Source organism: Diadema setosum, chromosome 7 (genome assembly GCF_964275005.1).
Source record: "Diadema setosum chromosome 7, eeDiaSeto1, whole genome shotgun sequence".
NCBI lineage: Eukaryota > Metazoa > Echinodermata > Echinoidea > Diadematoida > Diadematidae > Diadema > Diadema setosum.
This window is the reverse complement of record NC_092691.1, coordinates 31,698,473-31,713,998: the sequence shown is the minus strand read 5'-3', so window position 1 is coordinate 31,713,998 and position 15,526 is coordinate 31,698,473. Positions and strand designations below refer to the sequence as shown.

Here is a 15,526-nt window from a genome sequence, read left to right as displayed (position 1 = left end):
GAGATGAATTACGCTTGCTTTTAATTCCGCTGAATAAAGACATTTATTAGTAGAACATACGGCGTGCAAAAATATTCGCGCCTTTATTTTCGTGCTGGTTCCTGGCCACGTGAAATGCGCGAAAATTTCCACTTTTACAATAATTCACAGGGATCTGCTTGCAGTCACTGCCATTGAGACTGAGACATCCATGAAGTTGAGTTGAATATATTCTCAAACATTTCCAGAGTAAAAATATAATGAATGATTAGACTGAACTAATAAAAAAAGAGAAAAACAATTCATTTCACAACAAGAAATGAAATCATGACAAGACTGCCATCAATTAATATTTACCCCTACACTTTTTGCATCAGAAGAGGAAGCAAAAGGGAAACATAGAATTGTCATGCATACACTGTGCAACAAAGGGGAGTAAATGTTAGTGACTACAGTCTATAGATAGGGACTACTTTTGGGGACATTGTTGATATCTTTGTCCCCAATGATCTTAACTCCATACTATAACCTCAAGAGCTTGCTCAAAGGGTAATAGCATGGAGTCAAGATCCCGAGGGGCAATTATATCAACTATGCCCCAAATAAAAGCAGCCTATATCTGTTTTATAATCCGCATAAAAATCAAACAAAATTTTACGTGGTTGATCCAACTGCGAAAGCCAAGTCACAAACTATCAAATTGTGAACTACCCATCGGCTGTGCTGGCGCTGCCAGACATTTGCACTACATCTGACAAGGGTCATCTCTGGTGCTGTAGAAGCCAAGCATTTATAGTACATGTACATATGTACCACTATAGACCTTAGCACTCTAGGGCTGAGGGCCATTTGTTGAATTCATGCCCAAATATCGATCATTCAAAATTAAGGATTCATCAAGTAAGGTATATAATAAATCATAGATGGGCCCTCAAAAAAACAGAAGAATTTGTTGTTTCACTTGTCTGAAAAGAGCATAAGGGCAAGGGCTCGTAACTGCAATTGGGCAAGTGTCCATCAATCTTACGGTACTTGCTCAGCAGTGAGTTTTAGCTGTCTGGCTTTCCAGCACCCTGCTTTGTCTTGCATATGCCCATGTTTTGCAAATGTTAGAAATGAAAGGAGTTAGGAATTAGTTAACAATGCACACACAACAAATACTTGATTGTGGTTCATGTCAGTCTGATGAGCTTGATTCCAGACATTCAAGCGTGTAAATGGAGGTTGCCTCACAGAGGAGATTGCTGTGCAGCCTACAAGTTGGAACCCTAGTCTTCCAGAACAATGTGTGCTTAAACAAAGGTCACTAACATGACGCTTTTGACTGCGTGGCACTCAGTTAAACACAGTACATGCTTATCTCTGAAACAGAGAATATCACAATATTGAATCGGTTAGAGCACTAGCAAGCACTCAATATATTTTTCACACTTAAAAAAAAAAACAAACACAAAAACACTTGATGTGCTGCATATAAGTTACTAAAATGTTGGGTTTTTTTTTTTCCATAGGATCCTGCATGACAGTTTGAGATCTTTAGCCGCTGCTGACACCAATCGTGACAGCATATCAGTGCCAACATTTTGCGGGTAACCCACAATTCGCGAAGTCTGTACCTTTTCAGTCCTTCCATACATGGCCAGGGAGATGCGTTCTTGTGATCAGTCTTTTCTGTGCAAGTTTTGACACACGACATCTGCCTGCAGGTGACAGCTTCCCCTATCTGATTTGTCTCAATTCCTGTCACTCTTTCAAAACCTAACCTCTCCGGCACAGTTGACCCTTGCGACGGTCAAGCGCTTCCTGTCTCTATTTTCGCCGACCTCAGCGGGTGGAAGGGCCAGCCGGCACAATCATTGCCACAGCCCTGCATAGTTGCCCGACAAGCCCGATGGGAGAGGGCCACCGGCAACAAACAGCCGCGTGCCGGACTTGTCGTACTGGTGAGTGTAGATGGCGTTCAGATGGTTGGTCTCGCTGAAAAACTGGTGGTATAGATAGTCTCGGGTCTGCAATGGGACAAAAGGGAATCAATCATTTAGCAAAGCCCTCATAGATTCTCTATCATTCCTTCACAGCATTCACCCATAATAATAGTGTGAGGTTTTCATCAGAGCACTTAAGCTGTCAAAATGTGCTCAAGTGTAAGTGGTGGAAATAAAAACAACTACAATCTTGGAACCAATTTGTATCGTAAGGCTAACTGATACGAATAAATATGTCAAGCTGTGCATTTGGGGACTTTGCACCTGGCATATGATGAATTATTTTTTTAAGTTGGAGGATTAGTAACCATGCAATCCATTTCTCTATGGCAGTGCAAACATGTAAACACAAATGACAGTTATCTGGAAATTTGCTCCTATTGCTAGTTACACACTGAATCAAGTAATTCCAACTGCTTGATATTGCCAGTGTCTTTGCAGGGGCCACGGAACCAGGGGGGTGTGGGTTGCAGCCTCAGATTTTTTGTTCATTGACAAAAACAAAAAAAATCCCCCCACAACAAAGAAAAATATTGACCTCGACACCACCCCCCCCCCAAAAAAAAAAAAACTTTCTGTGACCCCTGCATTGTATGCAACAACAAATCTTATTCAGTTAAAATGTTGGACTGTCCTTTGGATGTTGGTGAATACCCCATTCGTACGTTAAAACAAAAAGTACACTAAAAAAAATCTTTGTCTGTTTAGAAAGTTACAACTGAAATAAAGGTTGAAACACTTTGAAACATTTTCTGCAAGATCTGTCCTGATTCGCCTTACCAGCCATCCTGGTCCTGCACAGAGCCTCATGGGTTGGGTTTTCCCCTTGACTTCCGTCTCAACGAAACGACCTGCTGTCAGGTCAAAGAACATCAGGGCACCCTGACCGGTGCCCACCGTCAGAACGGCATCCCGGAAGCTGACAGACCGGACGCCTTTAAAACAAGGAGATGGAAAAGTTGCACCCTTTGGTCACTCAATGGCAAAACATAAATTCCATGCGCTGGCTGAGCAGAAACTATCTATTTTTCCTCTAGAATGGACAAATATGCCTTTAAATGTGCGAAATATCGCCATGATAACACAATTTTAGTTGGGTAACAATGAAAAGGTGAAATATTGGCCAACAGGTTTGACAGAGCTACTACAGTCTCAGGGCATACCTGATTTTGGCTGCAACATCTTTTTTATTACAGATTACATCGTATTGATAACTGACAAATCGGGCCACGGCAGTATCCACTGACCAACTTTTCCTACTTTACTCTTCTGATCTAAAATACTCAAAACATCTCATCATCCTAGCAAATCGTGTCAGCCAGACAAGTTTTTTGGTAGAACTCTTTCAATGTATTGCAGGTAAGTTGCAAATGGTAAGAGATGAATTTTGGACCCTTCTGAGAACTAAGTTTTGCCTCTTGAGTTCACAGAATAATGATCTCAGGGTCAACCTGAATATGTGACCTTGCATCACAAAACCAACAAAAAGTCGCTGGACATGGCTTTATAGTTACGAGCAGATTCTGAAAGAGCAGACTTTAAACTTTAAAATGATGTGTAACTCAATTCAAATGGACTCTCTTAACCTATCTAAATATTGGAAATAAAGCGCACTCTCTGGAAAAGTGTGAAATGAGAAAAGAGGCTCTAAAGTACAGGGTCTATTCCAGTGCTTAATCTTTTAATACCAAGTCATGCTAGCTGTGCAATGAGGGGGACAAAAAAACAGGATGTAAGCCACTGGAGTAACAACAATGAAGGGATTATCAGATTAAGCTGAAATTGAGCATGCCTTACTAACACATTCTGTCCATGATTAATGCCAGCTTTCAAAGCAGTATCATCATCCTTTCTAAAGTTATCAGAGTTGAAAGTGAAGAGTGTGTACAGGGTTTTCAAGAAATGAAAAGGGGAATCTATAAGACACACCTAATCACACTATTCTACAAAAAAAAAATGTTTGAGAAAAACCTCCTAAAAACACAATTTACTGTTCGTTTTATGATCCCGAACTTCAGCATAATGTAGAAGAAGACTTGTTCTTTCAGAAAATATTAAAAACTCAAGACTGGCTTGGTTGACCCATTTCACATATTTTCAGTACAAAATCAGTGCGTGTGACTTTTTGTTGGTTTTGTGATGCACGGTCATATATATTGTATGGATTCCAAGTCTTAAAGTTTGTTCTTCTTTACAGTGCCACATGATAAGAAGTGTGCAATGTTTTGTTTTGTTTTGTGTTTTGTTCCATTGTCTAACAAACAAACAAAATCAATTAAAATCTAATTTCATCATTAATTCAAAAGTGGAAGGAAAACTTGAGACTAGATAACCATTACAAGACAATGGGGATAACATACAAACACGAGGCAAGTGCCAAATTGTGTCTCGCCCATTCGCGTAAAAGAAATTGTTTTTCTAACCCCCGGAAGTTCATTGACCTGCCTATGACTTTTGACCTTGTGGTGACCTTCAACTCCCCAAGGGACATTTACCCTCCACGTTTGGTCACAAACAGACAAAGGGATCAAAAGTTATGAGCCATGATCAAAATGCCTCGTAAAAACTTAACATTGGGCCCTAAAAGTTTGTTGACCCCTGTCTGTGACCTTTGACCTTGTGATGACCTTCAACTCCCCAAGGGACATCTACCATCCAAGTTTGGTCACAAACGGACAAAGGGATCACAAGTTATGAGCCATAATCGAAACGCGCCGTAAAAACTTAACATTGGGCCCTTTAAAGTTCGTTGCCCCTGCCTGTGACCTTTGACCTTGTGGTGACTTCAACTCCCCAAGGGACATCTACCATCCAAGTTTGGTCACAAACGGACAAAAGGATCACAAGTTATGAGCCATAATCGAAACGCGCCGTAAAAACTTAACATCGGGCCTTTAAGTTCATTGACCTCAGCCTGTGACCTTTGACCTTGAGGTGCCCTTCATGTTTGGTAAAATGTGTAACTTTGCATAACCACTCTTCCCTCCAAGTTTGATTGAAATTAAAGTCCTAAGTAGAGAGTTATTCAAGTTTTTGTAGCGTCACGGACGGACAACAGACGGACGGATGACAGGCGCTGCAGCCGATCCTTTAGTCTCCCCACACCTCCGGTGGGCTCGACAAAAAGTACAGAGTCAAGAGGTTGCTGCATGGTAGGTATTCAAACAACAAGCAAGACGTACTAAGCTGCATCCAAAGATGCCCCGTTTGGAGGTAGGGGTGCAGAACACACAATTGGACCACAATTTGGCCACCAATCTGCAAGAATCTACAGTACATACATCTTCCACATACAGATATTTTTGCGAATGGAAGTTGATGGGACATATTTGCGAGTTGTTTATTTTGCTCTTTGTGGTCTTCTCATTATCAAGACAACTGGAAAAAAAAAATAGCACAAAAGTTCAGAAGAAAGTGAAACTTCTCAAAGAAACTGCTTTGCTAAAACACTGCACGATACGATTTCAAATCTGTCAGAAAAAAACCCAACAAACTTGGTATTCCACATATTTGAGCTGGGGGCCCCGGCAGATGCAAGTGTTAAGCCTCAGCATGCGCATATATGCCAGTGCCTGACTAGACTTGTCACAGCTCGTGTTACTTAATGCTAGGCATATTTTTGCTTTCAATTCTCGCTATCGCCAATGACGTAAAAAACTCCTGCGCACGCTAAAGAGCTCTGTCACAGGTGCACTGTGGGATTCCTCGGTCCATTGTTCGCTTCCGGTTGTCAAAAGCGAGTCGTAGTTCCCATACGATTCAATGGAGTTTTTTGTCTGCTTTTCCGATGTTAGCCCTTTTTTTCTTGGCTATAATTCAGCTTAAAAGAGTTGAAAGTGTCTAAGCTTTACTGATTTGTGGTCACTAGAGTCATGGTTCACTACTGCAAGGCTTCAATGTGCTGGTCACATGATGGAAAGCGAAGAAATCTTCAACAAAAAATACCTCTTTATAAAGATAGAGCGTGTTGTAAGTGCATGTGCAGCCAAAACCGGGGCTAGTTTGCCACCCGAGCTATCCCATAATGCATCTAAAACACTGCTCTGCGCACGGCACCTACGTATTGGCGATACCCTCAATTAGGTCAATACATTCACACATTTTCGGGAGTGTGGGCCTATTCCCGAAATTCGCAAAGAATTAATACGTGAAAATTTCAACAGTTTACAATACTCACCACTGCCTTTCTCTCGCGAGTGCACCGAGACCACGTGCTTGCCCGACCGGGCGTCCAGGAATGAGACGTGGGACTGTGACCCCACAGCATACAGAGAGAGGTCGTCGTCGAGGGCGATACACACATTCTCCTCGCAGTAGGGCAGACGACGAGTGACAATCTTGCGAAAGCCCCTCTCCAGATTCCACAGGTGAATGAAGCCATTGGATGATAGCGATGCCAGTTCCTGTCAGGAGAGAGATGAAGACAAGAAGCTTCCACTGTTTGAGCATGCTGCTTTGTCAGGGTGATGCATCAATTGAAAGAGTGAAAGAGAAAGCTAGCAGAAACACTGATTCCAAATGCATCCCACTACTCAGGCTGCAAATCTAGCTTGTTCTCAGCTCCACCTTTCCTGCACTAAATTGTGTGCATTACCCACTGGTTTTAGATTTTTTTTTTTGGTCCCATGTAACCTACAAATCATTACTTCTACTTATGATACAATGTGACTGCAAGAGCTTGGTATATGCAGTCCGATTTGTTTAGAGCCAAATCCATGCAGCTAGAGTTTTTAATGACAAAGTTTAATTCATTATAAAGTATAAGACTATTTCTGCAAATGCACTGTCAACATCTAGATGTAAATATCATTCAGCAGCAAAATTGCGGATGAAGAAAACTGCTGTTTGAATCACTATCAGACATATATAACTGGACCAATGATACTGGTAACTACTGTATACTGTATACGCCGAATATTTCGCGAGGTTTTTATTTTCGCGAATTTCGCGAGTCGGGTGCTTATTCGCGAAATTAAAGACACGCGAAAATATCAACTCTATTCTCGATGTGAATTTGACGTACGTGTATACATTTCTTCGTTCAGCACAGGACTCCACGATCGCGAATTTAACCACTCGCGAAATCGTCGGCAATTCCCAATTCGCGAAAAATTTACACTCGCGAAATATATGGCGTATACAGTACCTACTCTGTAAAAGCCCACCACGCTGACATGGAAGTGCATTCCAAGTTACCCTATTCAAATAATTCCAACTGATCCACTCAAACCTTTGCACCACTTGTACACTTGGGCAAAGCTACAGGTTTCCCCAACACTGAGATCAACTTGATATACTTACTATCAGGGGCTAGTCTTCCACAACAGATAAAGGCAATTGAGGACAATTACCCCCTGGCTAAATATTGGTTAGTGATAAGGTTAGAGCAAAGATTAGGGTTAGGGTTAGAGTTTGGGTTAGGGTTAAGGTTAGGTTCAGGATTAGGATTAGGGTTAAGGTCAGGGATAATTGTTCAGGGGGTAATTGCCCTAGAACCTTCCACAAACCACACAAACTTACCTTCCTGCGCTGGCTATACTCCAATGCCCGCACCTTGTCTCCATAGACACTGTTGCGTAAAAGAATCGGCTGGAGGGACTCGTAGGAGGGCACCGAGGTTGCGCAGTTCCTCTCCTGTACTCTTTCCACCAGCTCTGGGCTGACTGACCAGAGGGAGATCTGGGAATCTCTAGAGCCTGAACAGGGGAAAACAAGACGGTAGGTGGTCATCCCTTTACCAAATGACTTAAAGTGTACAACAGGATGAATTTATTTAGGAAACTAGAAATGTCGCTATGGCGACTGGTGTATGCCTCCGCCATAATACATGGTTCTCCTAATAGGTCTATAGTACAATGTCTTGACAATGTGTGATGACAGTTTCACACAATTGGCAAAATATTAAAATGACAGGTTTGCCACAAATGTGCTGAATGTTCACTTTCCTAGAACTAGGTTCAATTGGATGAATGATTAAAACGTCAGAGTGCAGGTATTTGGGGGAACTGATGATTTTCACTTGACTTTTGACCCTTTTACAAGTTTATGCATTGAGTAATTTTCAAGGTATTGAGAAAAAGTATAATTTCAGTATCAAATGGTAAAATAGTATTATCGAAACCTGGCCTTTGACCTCACAGTTCCAAAGAGAATCACTGTTAGGTAGAACATGCATAAATATGTACGTTTCATGACAATACCTTGAGTTATTTTTGAGATATGGAGGAAAAAGTGCAATTTAGCACTTTTACTTGACCTTTGACCTTTTGACCTTTGACCTTTTGGCAAGAAACTTCCCACAGAATATATATTGGGTTATACATGCATACATCAAGTTTTTAAAAAATCCTTCAGGCACTGCATAAATATAAGGAAAGTAGTTATATTTTGAGGAGTTGACCTTGACCTTTGACCCCTGACCTTTGACCCATGACCCCCAACTTCCCTAGATAATCACTGCCCATCGGTACAAGCATATATACTAAGTTCCATGAAGATACCTTGAACCATTTGCGAGATATGGAGAAAAACATGAAATTTCAATTTTTTTTTTCACAAAATAACCTGTGACCTTTGACCTTTGACCCTGTGACCCTAAAATCCACACAAAGTATCATCCCCCAAGGATATACCCTCATACCAAGTTTGATGCAAAACCACCACACGGTTCTTGAGATATCGACAAAAACAAAACGGGACGGATGGACGTACGGACGTACGGACGTACAGACGTACGGACGTACGGGCGGACGACCCGAAAACATAATGCCTCCGGCCACTTCGTTGGCGGAGGCATAAAGATATGAAATACATCTCCTAATTAAATAATTATTGTGCTTAAATTTAAAAAAAAAAATCAAATTATCATTATTATGTATTAGGGTTATCATATTATGCTAACTTGCCTCATTTTTTGCCTTTTGCACATTTTGCACCTTGTAGTGTCTTCTGTTTAAGTCTTTGTGATGTGTATGTTGTTGTGTCCATGAATAGCTGAATATACTTCTAGGGGATTAACCTTGAAATGCTTGTTTTAGCTAGGTGTTAATTTCTCCACTTCTTTAGATATAAACCCAATATTTTGTACATTTTCATGCCTCTTTATGCTATGATGTACAATGTAGTTGTCTTTTTTATCAGATTGGAGGAAATAAGTTGAATTGAATTGAATTGAATTGAATTAAATTGGTTTGAATTGAATTGGTTTTAATTGAATTGAATTGAATTGAATTGAATTGAATTGAATTGAATTGAATTGAATTGAATAGAACACCTGCCATGATTTGAATGAAGATAGTGACATTGATCTTCTCGCGAACTCTGTGCCATATTTAATGTGGATGAAGGTCATATCTTGAGCTATGATGAAAGCAAATTGGGCTTTTGAGGGAAAGCGTATGGAAAGATGATTGAAAATAACACTGTCGGAGGGGGTGGATTATCCACACCTAAAATATTTCAGGATGTATATCATAGTAATATTTTGGAGTCAAAAAGGGTGTAAGCTTTCGATAGTGGCAGAATCTTCATCAGAGGCAAAATAACAAACAGACAGGGACAGCAATCACATAAAGGACTACACACAACAAGAACAGTCTGGGGAGGGCTAGGGACACAGAACAAAGAAAACAAAAGGGGAGGGTTGGAGGTCAAGGCAAGGAGCCCAACAGGTAAATGGAGGGGATTAAAGGAGGGTGGGCACACAAAAGGCAGAGGAGGGTCAGTGATGATCCAGATGACCATGGGGGCAACCTCTGAAGGATAAGGAAGAATAGGGAGGCAACATCAAACATGATGAGGAACAACAGAGGGATAAAGAAAGGAAAAGAGTGAAATAGCAACAGCAAGAGTTTGGGGGGGGGGGGGGCTGAGCAAGCAACGAGCCCTAACCTGGTGTACCAAGAAAATGAAAGTAAGAGTCAACCAACAAATGCAAGTTATCAAACATATCAAAGTGTATACAAGATAGCAATAATAACCTCCAACCCTCCCCTTTTGTTTTCTTTGTTCCGTGTCCCTGGCCCTCCCAGGCTGTTCTTGTTGTGTGTAGTCCTAAATTATGTGATTGCTTTCCCAGCATGTTTGTCATTTTGCCTGAAAATTCTGCTAGGATCGAAAGCTCAGGCCCTTTTTTACTCCATTTGACTCCATTGGCTTGCCACTATTGGATAAGCAGTTTTCAGCAGTTTTTTTGCTACACTTAGTAATATTTTGGTAATATCATTGGAAGCTTTTCAGTATATTTTTTTTTTCTTGGATACCCTCTCTCTGCATGAAACCCTCAAATACAATCATACAATTTCTTTCTCATTCCTTACCTGCCACAAGGAACTGATCGTCTAACCACTGTACTGAAAACATCCAATCTTTGTGACAATTCTGTAAAGAGAAAGAGCATGTAAAATGGCATCTGTCATTACACTACAGCAGACACTACAGTAGTGTGAAACTGTGACACAGATTTTCAGCATACTGGTACCAAAGGCAAAAAAATTGTGAGCACATTACATGTGTGAGATATCCAGCAGCATTATCCTACTCACAAGCAAAAGAAAATGAATTCCTGTGAAGACAGCCAGACAGGAGAACAAATTTAGCAAAATTGGTCATTATTGGGCAATCTCACATGGTGTGTAAAATGTGTCAAATACACCAGTGTGCAACTTTCACAAAAATAACAGCTCATACAGTTACCTTCCACTCATAACTTCACTGATTCACATCATGACTCAAGATTGTGTACAACTTTAAAATCTGCCTACTTGCTAATGGCCACGAGATCACAGATGTTTGGGACTATGGCTGTCCTTACCATCATTCAGTCTTGTCTTCTAAGATGGATTGCAAGACCTGCTGATTTCAAACTGAGCAAAGTAAAAGCACCACTGAAAAATAAATATCTACATACATTGTAGAATGGATGAACAACCAACCACATAGTCACACACACACACACTCCATGTTTTGTTTTGTTTTTGTTTGTTTTTTGGGGTGTTTTTTTTTTCTCTCTCTCTCTCTCTCTTCTTGTCTATCTCTTTCTCTGCATTACCTGACCCACGCAGACTGGATCGAAGGTGGGTAGCCTGTAGACACCAATGTTATTTGGGTTCTCGGCACCAGTGGCCAACAGTGACTGGCTAGGGTTGATGGCAATACTATGGATACCACTGTTGTTGGGCGGCATGTGATCTTTCTTGTTGCTGGGCAGACTCTGCAGTACAGGAATGGAGACTTGGTGGCCGTGGTTCAGGTCCACTGCAATTAACTGGGTTGGAAGAAAAGCAGAACACATGGAAAAAGACTATTAAAGTAAAAAGCAGTAATGCTGTTGCTACATGTATGCTTTAATCAATGCTGCACACTGGCACTGGTCCATTGGTCCCCGACCAGTAATATCACTGTCGGACTTTTTCAGGAATGGACCAGTAAAACATGGAAAACCTGGGTACCTACTGGTCCGACAGACAGGTCGGACCAGTGTAAAAAATGGTTAGGGTGCAGCCCCGCTTTACTTTATTCAGTCTCATGGCATTGCACTCCTTTGTGTGAAGGCAAAAAAAAAAAAAACAAAAAAAAAAAAACAAAAAAAAAAACCTGGTACACTTCATATGTAATACATGGTACATGGCAATCACTGCCTGTCAAGTTTGCCCATCCCATCCCCCACATTTTCTCATGTCTACCCTGTTTTGTTCAATGTGGCAGAGGATCTATGACAAAATATGGAATTCAGTTCAGTTCAGTTCAGTTCAGTTCAGTTCAGTTCAGAATGATGATTAGTGATGAATTAGGTATCAATCAATACTTCTTACAATGCCAACAAACATGATTGAAAACAACAACAACAACAACAACAACCTTGACATAAGAGGTGTTCATTTCATGATGTTATTTGTTAGGTGTGTTTTCTCTCACTTTGTTGCTTGAATACAAAAGGCACTGATCACACACATCCAATGTGGCTCCTACGTACCAAACCATATAAACTAGTCAGGCGTATCCATGTCTTTTCCAGCCTACAAAATTCTTGACAGGTACATCATCACTTTCTGTCAGTATCACACATTGACAAGTGAACTTGTGCCTTTTTCTATCTCTGACATATCATATTCATCAATGGTAACTGATACCACCAGTTGTTTTTGTTTTTTTTTTTCATATTAGGTACATTTGTTACAAATTATGTCTCCCTCAAGAATGCAGGGTTTCAGGAATGAACAAATGTTTAGATGACAATTCAGAACAGCTTCTGAAAGTTTGAGCATGACTCTATGCTCACTGGCTGTAGTATTGTATGACTGTCAATGCATGCGTCATGCCTTGAAGCATAAACAGTAAATTTGTAACATTTGAATCATCGTTAGCATTACGCAAAATTCTCTTCAAGAAATGTGCATTGTTGGGCAACTTAAACAAAGAAAATGAATCCTGACAGAATAGATATATCTTCACACTGATTAAGAAGCTGAAATAAAACTATCAAAGGTCACTATGGCAATTGGTATGCCTCCACCATACAAGAATTTCTCCAAATAGGTCTTTTGCAATCTAGACAATGTGAGACGCCAGTTTATGATTGGCAAAAGGTTGGATGGCACAACCTGAAATATGCGTTCATGTTCCTTGAACCAGGTTTCATTTCTGACCCTACAGCCCGAAACTTTCTTCAATAGTCCCTAACTAGTACAGTGGGCTCCGATTATAACGAAGTCCTCGGGACCGGCATTTCTCTTTCATTATATTGAAATTTTGTAAATTCATGACACAGTATCTTATAATATATATCCAGTAATACATGTATACACTAAATTTCATGTACTTTCAGGCATTGCAGAGATACATGTATGGTAGAAAAAGTGCAGTTTTAAGAATTTGACCTTTGGCAGGGGCACCCCAAAGTAGACAGGCACAGCTTTGTCTAACTCATAATTGTACATATGTATAATGCCACATTTCATTTGGATACCTCAAACAGTTGTGAAGGTATGACATCCACAAAATCAATTATGGACAGACAGAAGGATAGACAGGATGAAGGACTGATGAAAGAATGGATGGATGGAAGGATGGACAGATGGACAACTCGAAAACATAATACCTCTGACCACATTTTGTGGCAGAGGCATAGAAGAGAATGTTTCTAGCTAACATATTCAAGGGGATTTATATGATGGCAGAACTTACCCTATTGCACTTTGTTCCAATCGCAACCTGGTGATCTGAAATCCAGGCAGAAGCAAAGATTTTGTTCACTCGCCCTACTGAAATTTCCCTCTCTTTGAGGACAAACGGGAGAGTCCGAGCCACCATACCGCTAACCCTTTTCCGAGGGCAAGTGTGGCCAAACTGTCTTCGTCTGGTGTGATGGAACCCCGAGATGTTCTCAGCTCCAGTCGAGTGCATGCTGAATCCGTTTTTCTCTTGGGATTTCCCAGAGGGAGCCTTGTTGGCGACCAACATCATGCTGAACTGGTTCTCCTCCGGACACTGCATCTTATCCTCCGGGGCTAGGTACCACGGGTAACACCAAGTGCTCGATTGATTACATAAAATGTGTCTAATCTCAAGCTGCAAGCATTGATCAACCACTGGTCAGTGAGAGCCCAACTGATGCTGCTGTCACCTTACAGGCAAAGGCGTGTTATCTTGGAAGGTGCTGTTTCTCAACAACAAGTGAGTCGATGTAATATTTGAGAAGATGCTGCAGAGGAAAGATGATGTTGTACTGAGAGATAATTGCTAGCAATGGCACAAACTGAATTACACGATTCCAGACACGAAAAGAAATCTACTTCTACTGGCAGTATGTTCCCCCCCCCCCCCAACAAAAAAAAAAAAAAAAGAATTACAATCAGACTTCCCGCATTGATAACTTTTGGACTAATCAAACAATTTAAATGCTAGCCTATAGACTAGGTACGGAAATGAAACCATAACTCGTTACCTACAACTGTACATCTTGCACAAAACCTCATTCAATTTGGTTCAGTAGTCACAGAGTAATGTGGATCTTTGAAAAGAGCATGTCATGGGACCATTTCTTCCTTATGAAAAGCACTTGGATGCTCATAGCACGATATGAATGATAACATTTTCATGAGTGGATTTTCCAGACTGATATGAAATAGAACATTGGCTATAGTAGTCTAGATTCTAGATAGCAATCTAACATCAATTATTGTATAGTCGCCACTTGTGTGTATTTCCTATGCACTCCAGGGTTGGCGAACTAAGGACAAGCACTGAATTAGTTCGCCACCCATAGCACGCCACTTCAATGTAGGATGCATTGTGCATCATCGCGTTTGAAAATCTTTGTTAATCTGCCACCTGAAATCCATTCGAAATCAAAAACATTCTCACATTAAAAATGGTTTTGTCACCTGTTACCGACATTTGGATTACAATTATTTGTGTTTTTGTGTATCTATGGAGGAAAAAGGTGAATTACAATGTAGGAATGTCTTTTGAGAGTGATGAAAATCTGTCGCCCCAGCTGATATCCGATCGCGACGCGCATTACATGCGATGTGAATGTCTGGCAACCTTAGGTAGTGGCGACTTAAATAATGGTAATCGATGTTAGTAAGGACTGCCCACATCACCTTCCTCCAAAAATCCAGACTAGTGTGAGAATAGCGTTAGGCCAAGGTCTAAAATCAGATTGAGAAACATACAACTGTAACCTTATTGTTACTAGACTACTGTAGGAGTGCAACTGGCCTTTAGCAGTATGAACTTTGTAATAACTAGACTAGAAATATTATCATTCATATACAACTGTATAGGGACTGTATACAGTACTGGTTGAGGAGGAGATTCATGTTTTGACCATTCCTAAGTGAGATAATGAGAAACCTCTTATGAAATATGAAAGAGCATGTAATTTTAAGAAGGATTCGACGTTTATTTGATGAAAATTGGTTTTCAAATGGCCGAGATATCAAAAAAATGGATAGTAATAAAAGGCGACAGGCCACGCCTTTTATTAGGATCTCTTTGTTTCACCTTGTTTTTGGATATCTCAGCCATTTCAAAACCGATTTTCATCAATAAACTTTTGATACCCCTTAGAATTGCATACTCTTTGACATCACATAGAGTGGTTTCTGAATATCTAAAAAAAAAAACGTTAAAAGCTAAATCCTCACCTCGACCAGAACTGCACACACTTTATACATTAAGGCCATTGGCAATTGTGCACTTTACGGCCCTATATTATCGGTACCTCATTCGCCGTATGCCAAGGTCATTTCCCATGAACCACTACGCACTGAGCAGCTGGCGAGCTTCTCTTGCTGTATGGAATGCCATTTGACAAGTGATAAGGTCACTAAAAGCCTGCCCTGCTGCACTTCTGGCTCTGCGGAGCCGACACATCGAACTGTGCGATTGCAAATTTCGCGTGCCTTTGCTCTCCACTGCAGTATTATCGAGCATTTACTACATATATACAATGTTGCATTGCAGAAAATTGCTGTGATCATGGCGCAAAGTGTGAGAAAGTTGGCAGCAGTCTGCGATACAATGGATTCCATTTTTTAACATCCTAGCTTACGCCA

The 15,526-nt window shown here is 40.7% G+C and overlaps 1 protein-coding gene across 1 annotated transcript; it reads right to left on the bottom strand.

Moving 5' to 3' along the window:
• Positions 1 to 1,500: 1,500 nt before the first annotated feature.
• On the bottom strand, positions 1,501 to 13,613 carry LOC140230629 (DDB1- and CUL4-associated factor 12-A-like). The gene is made up of 7 exons (XM_072310769.1): positions 13,149 to 13,613; positions 11,014 to 11,229; positions 10,283 to 10,343; positions 7,485 to 7,660; positions 6,142 to 6,367; positions 2,745 to 2,899; positions 1,501 to 1,988 (listed from the first exon to the last, which is right to left on the bottom strand). Exons 1-7 carry the CDS (start codon positions 13,455 to 13,457, stop codon positions 1,833 to 1,835), a joined length of 1,299 nt encoding a protein of 432 aa, XP_072166870.1. The 5' UTR covers positions 13,458 to 13,613; the 3' UTR covers positions 1,501 to 1,832.
• Positions 13,614 to 15,526: the final 1,913 nt, after the last annotated feature.

What these genes read in the sequence shown, in the direction of transcription:
- LOC140230629 (XM_072310769.1), bottom strand. Translation starts at nt 13,457, where the DNA reads ATGCAGTGTCCGGAGGAGAACCAGTTCAGCATGATGTTGGTCGCCAAC. An exon ending in ATCCAGTCTGCGTGGGTCAG is followed by an intron (nt 10,344 to 11,013) that starts GTAATGCAGAGA and finishes TTCTCTTTACAG; the next exon opens with AATTGTCACAAAGATTGGAT. An exon ending in AGTATAGCCAGCGCAGGAAG is followed by an intron (nt 6,368 to 7,484) that starts GTAAGTTTGTGT and finishes CTCTCCTGACAG; the next exon opens with GAACTGGCATCGCTATCATC.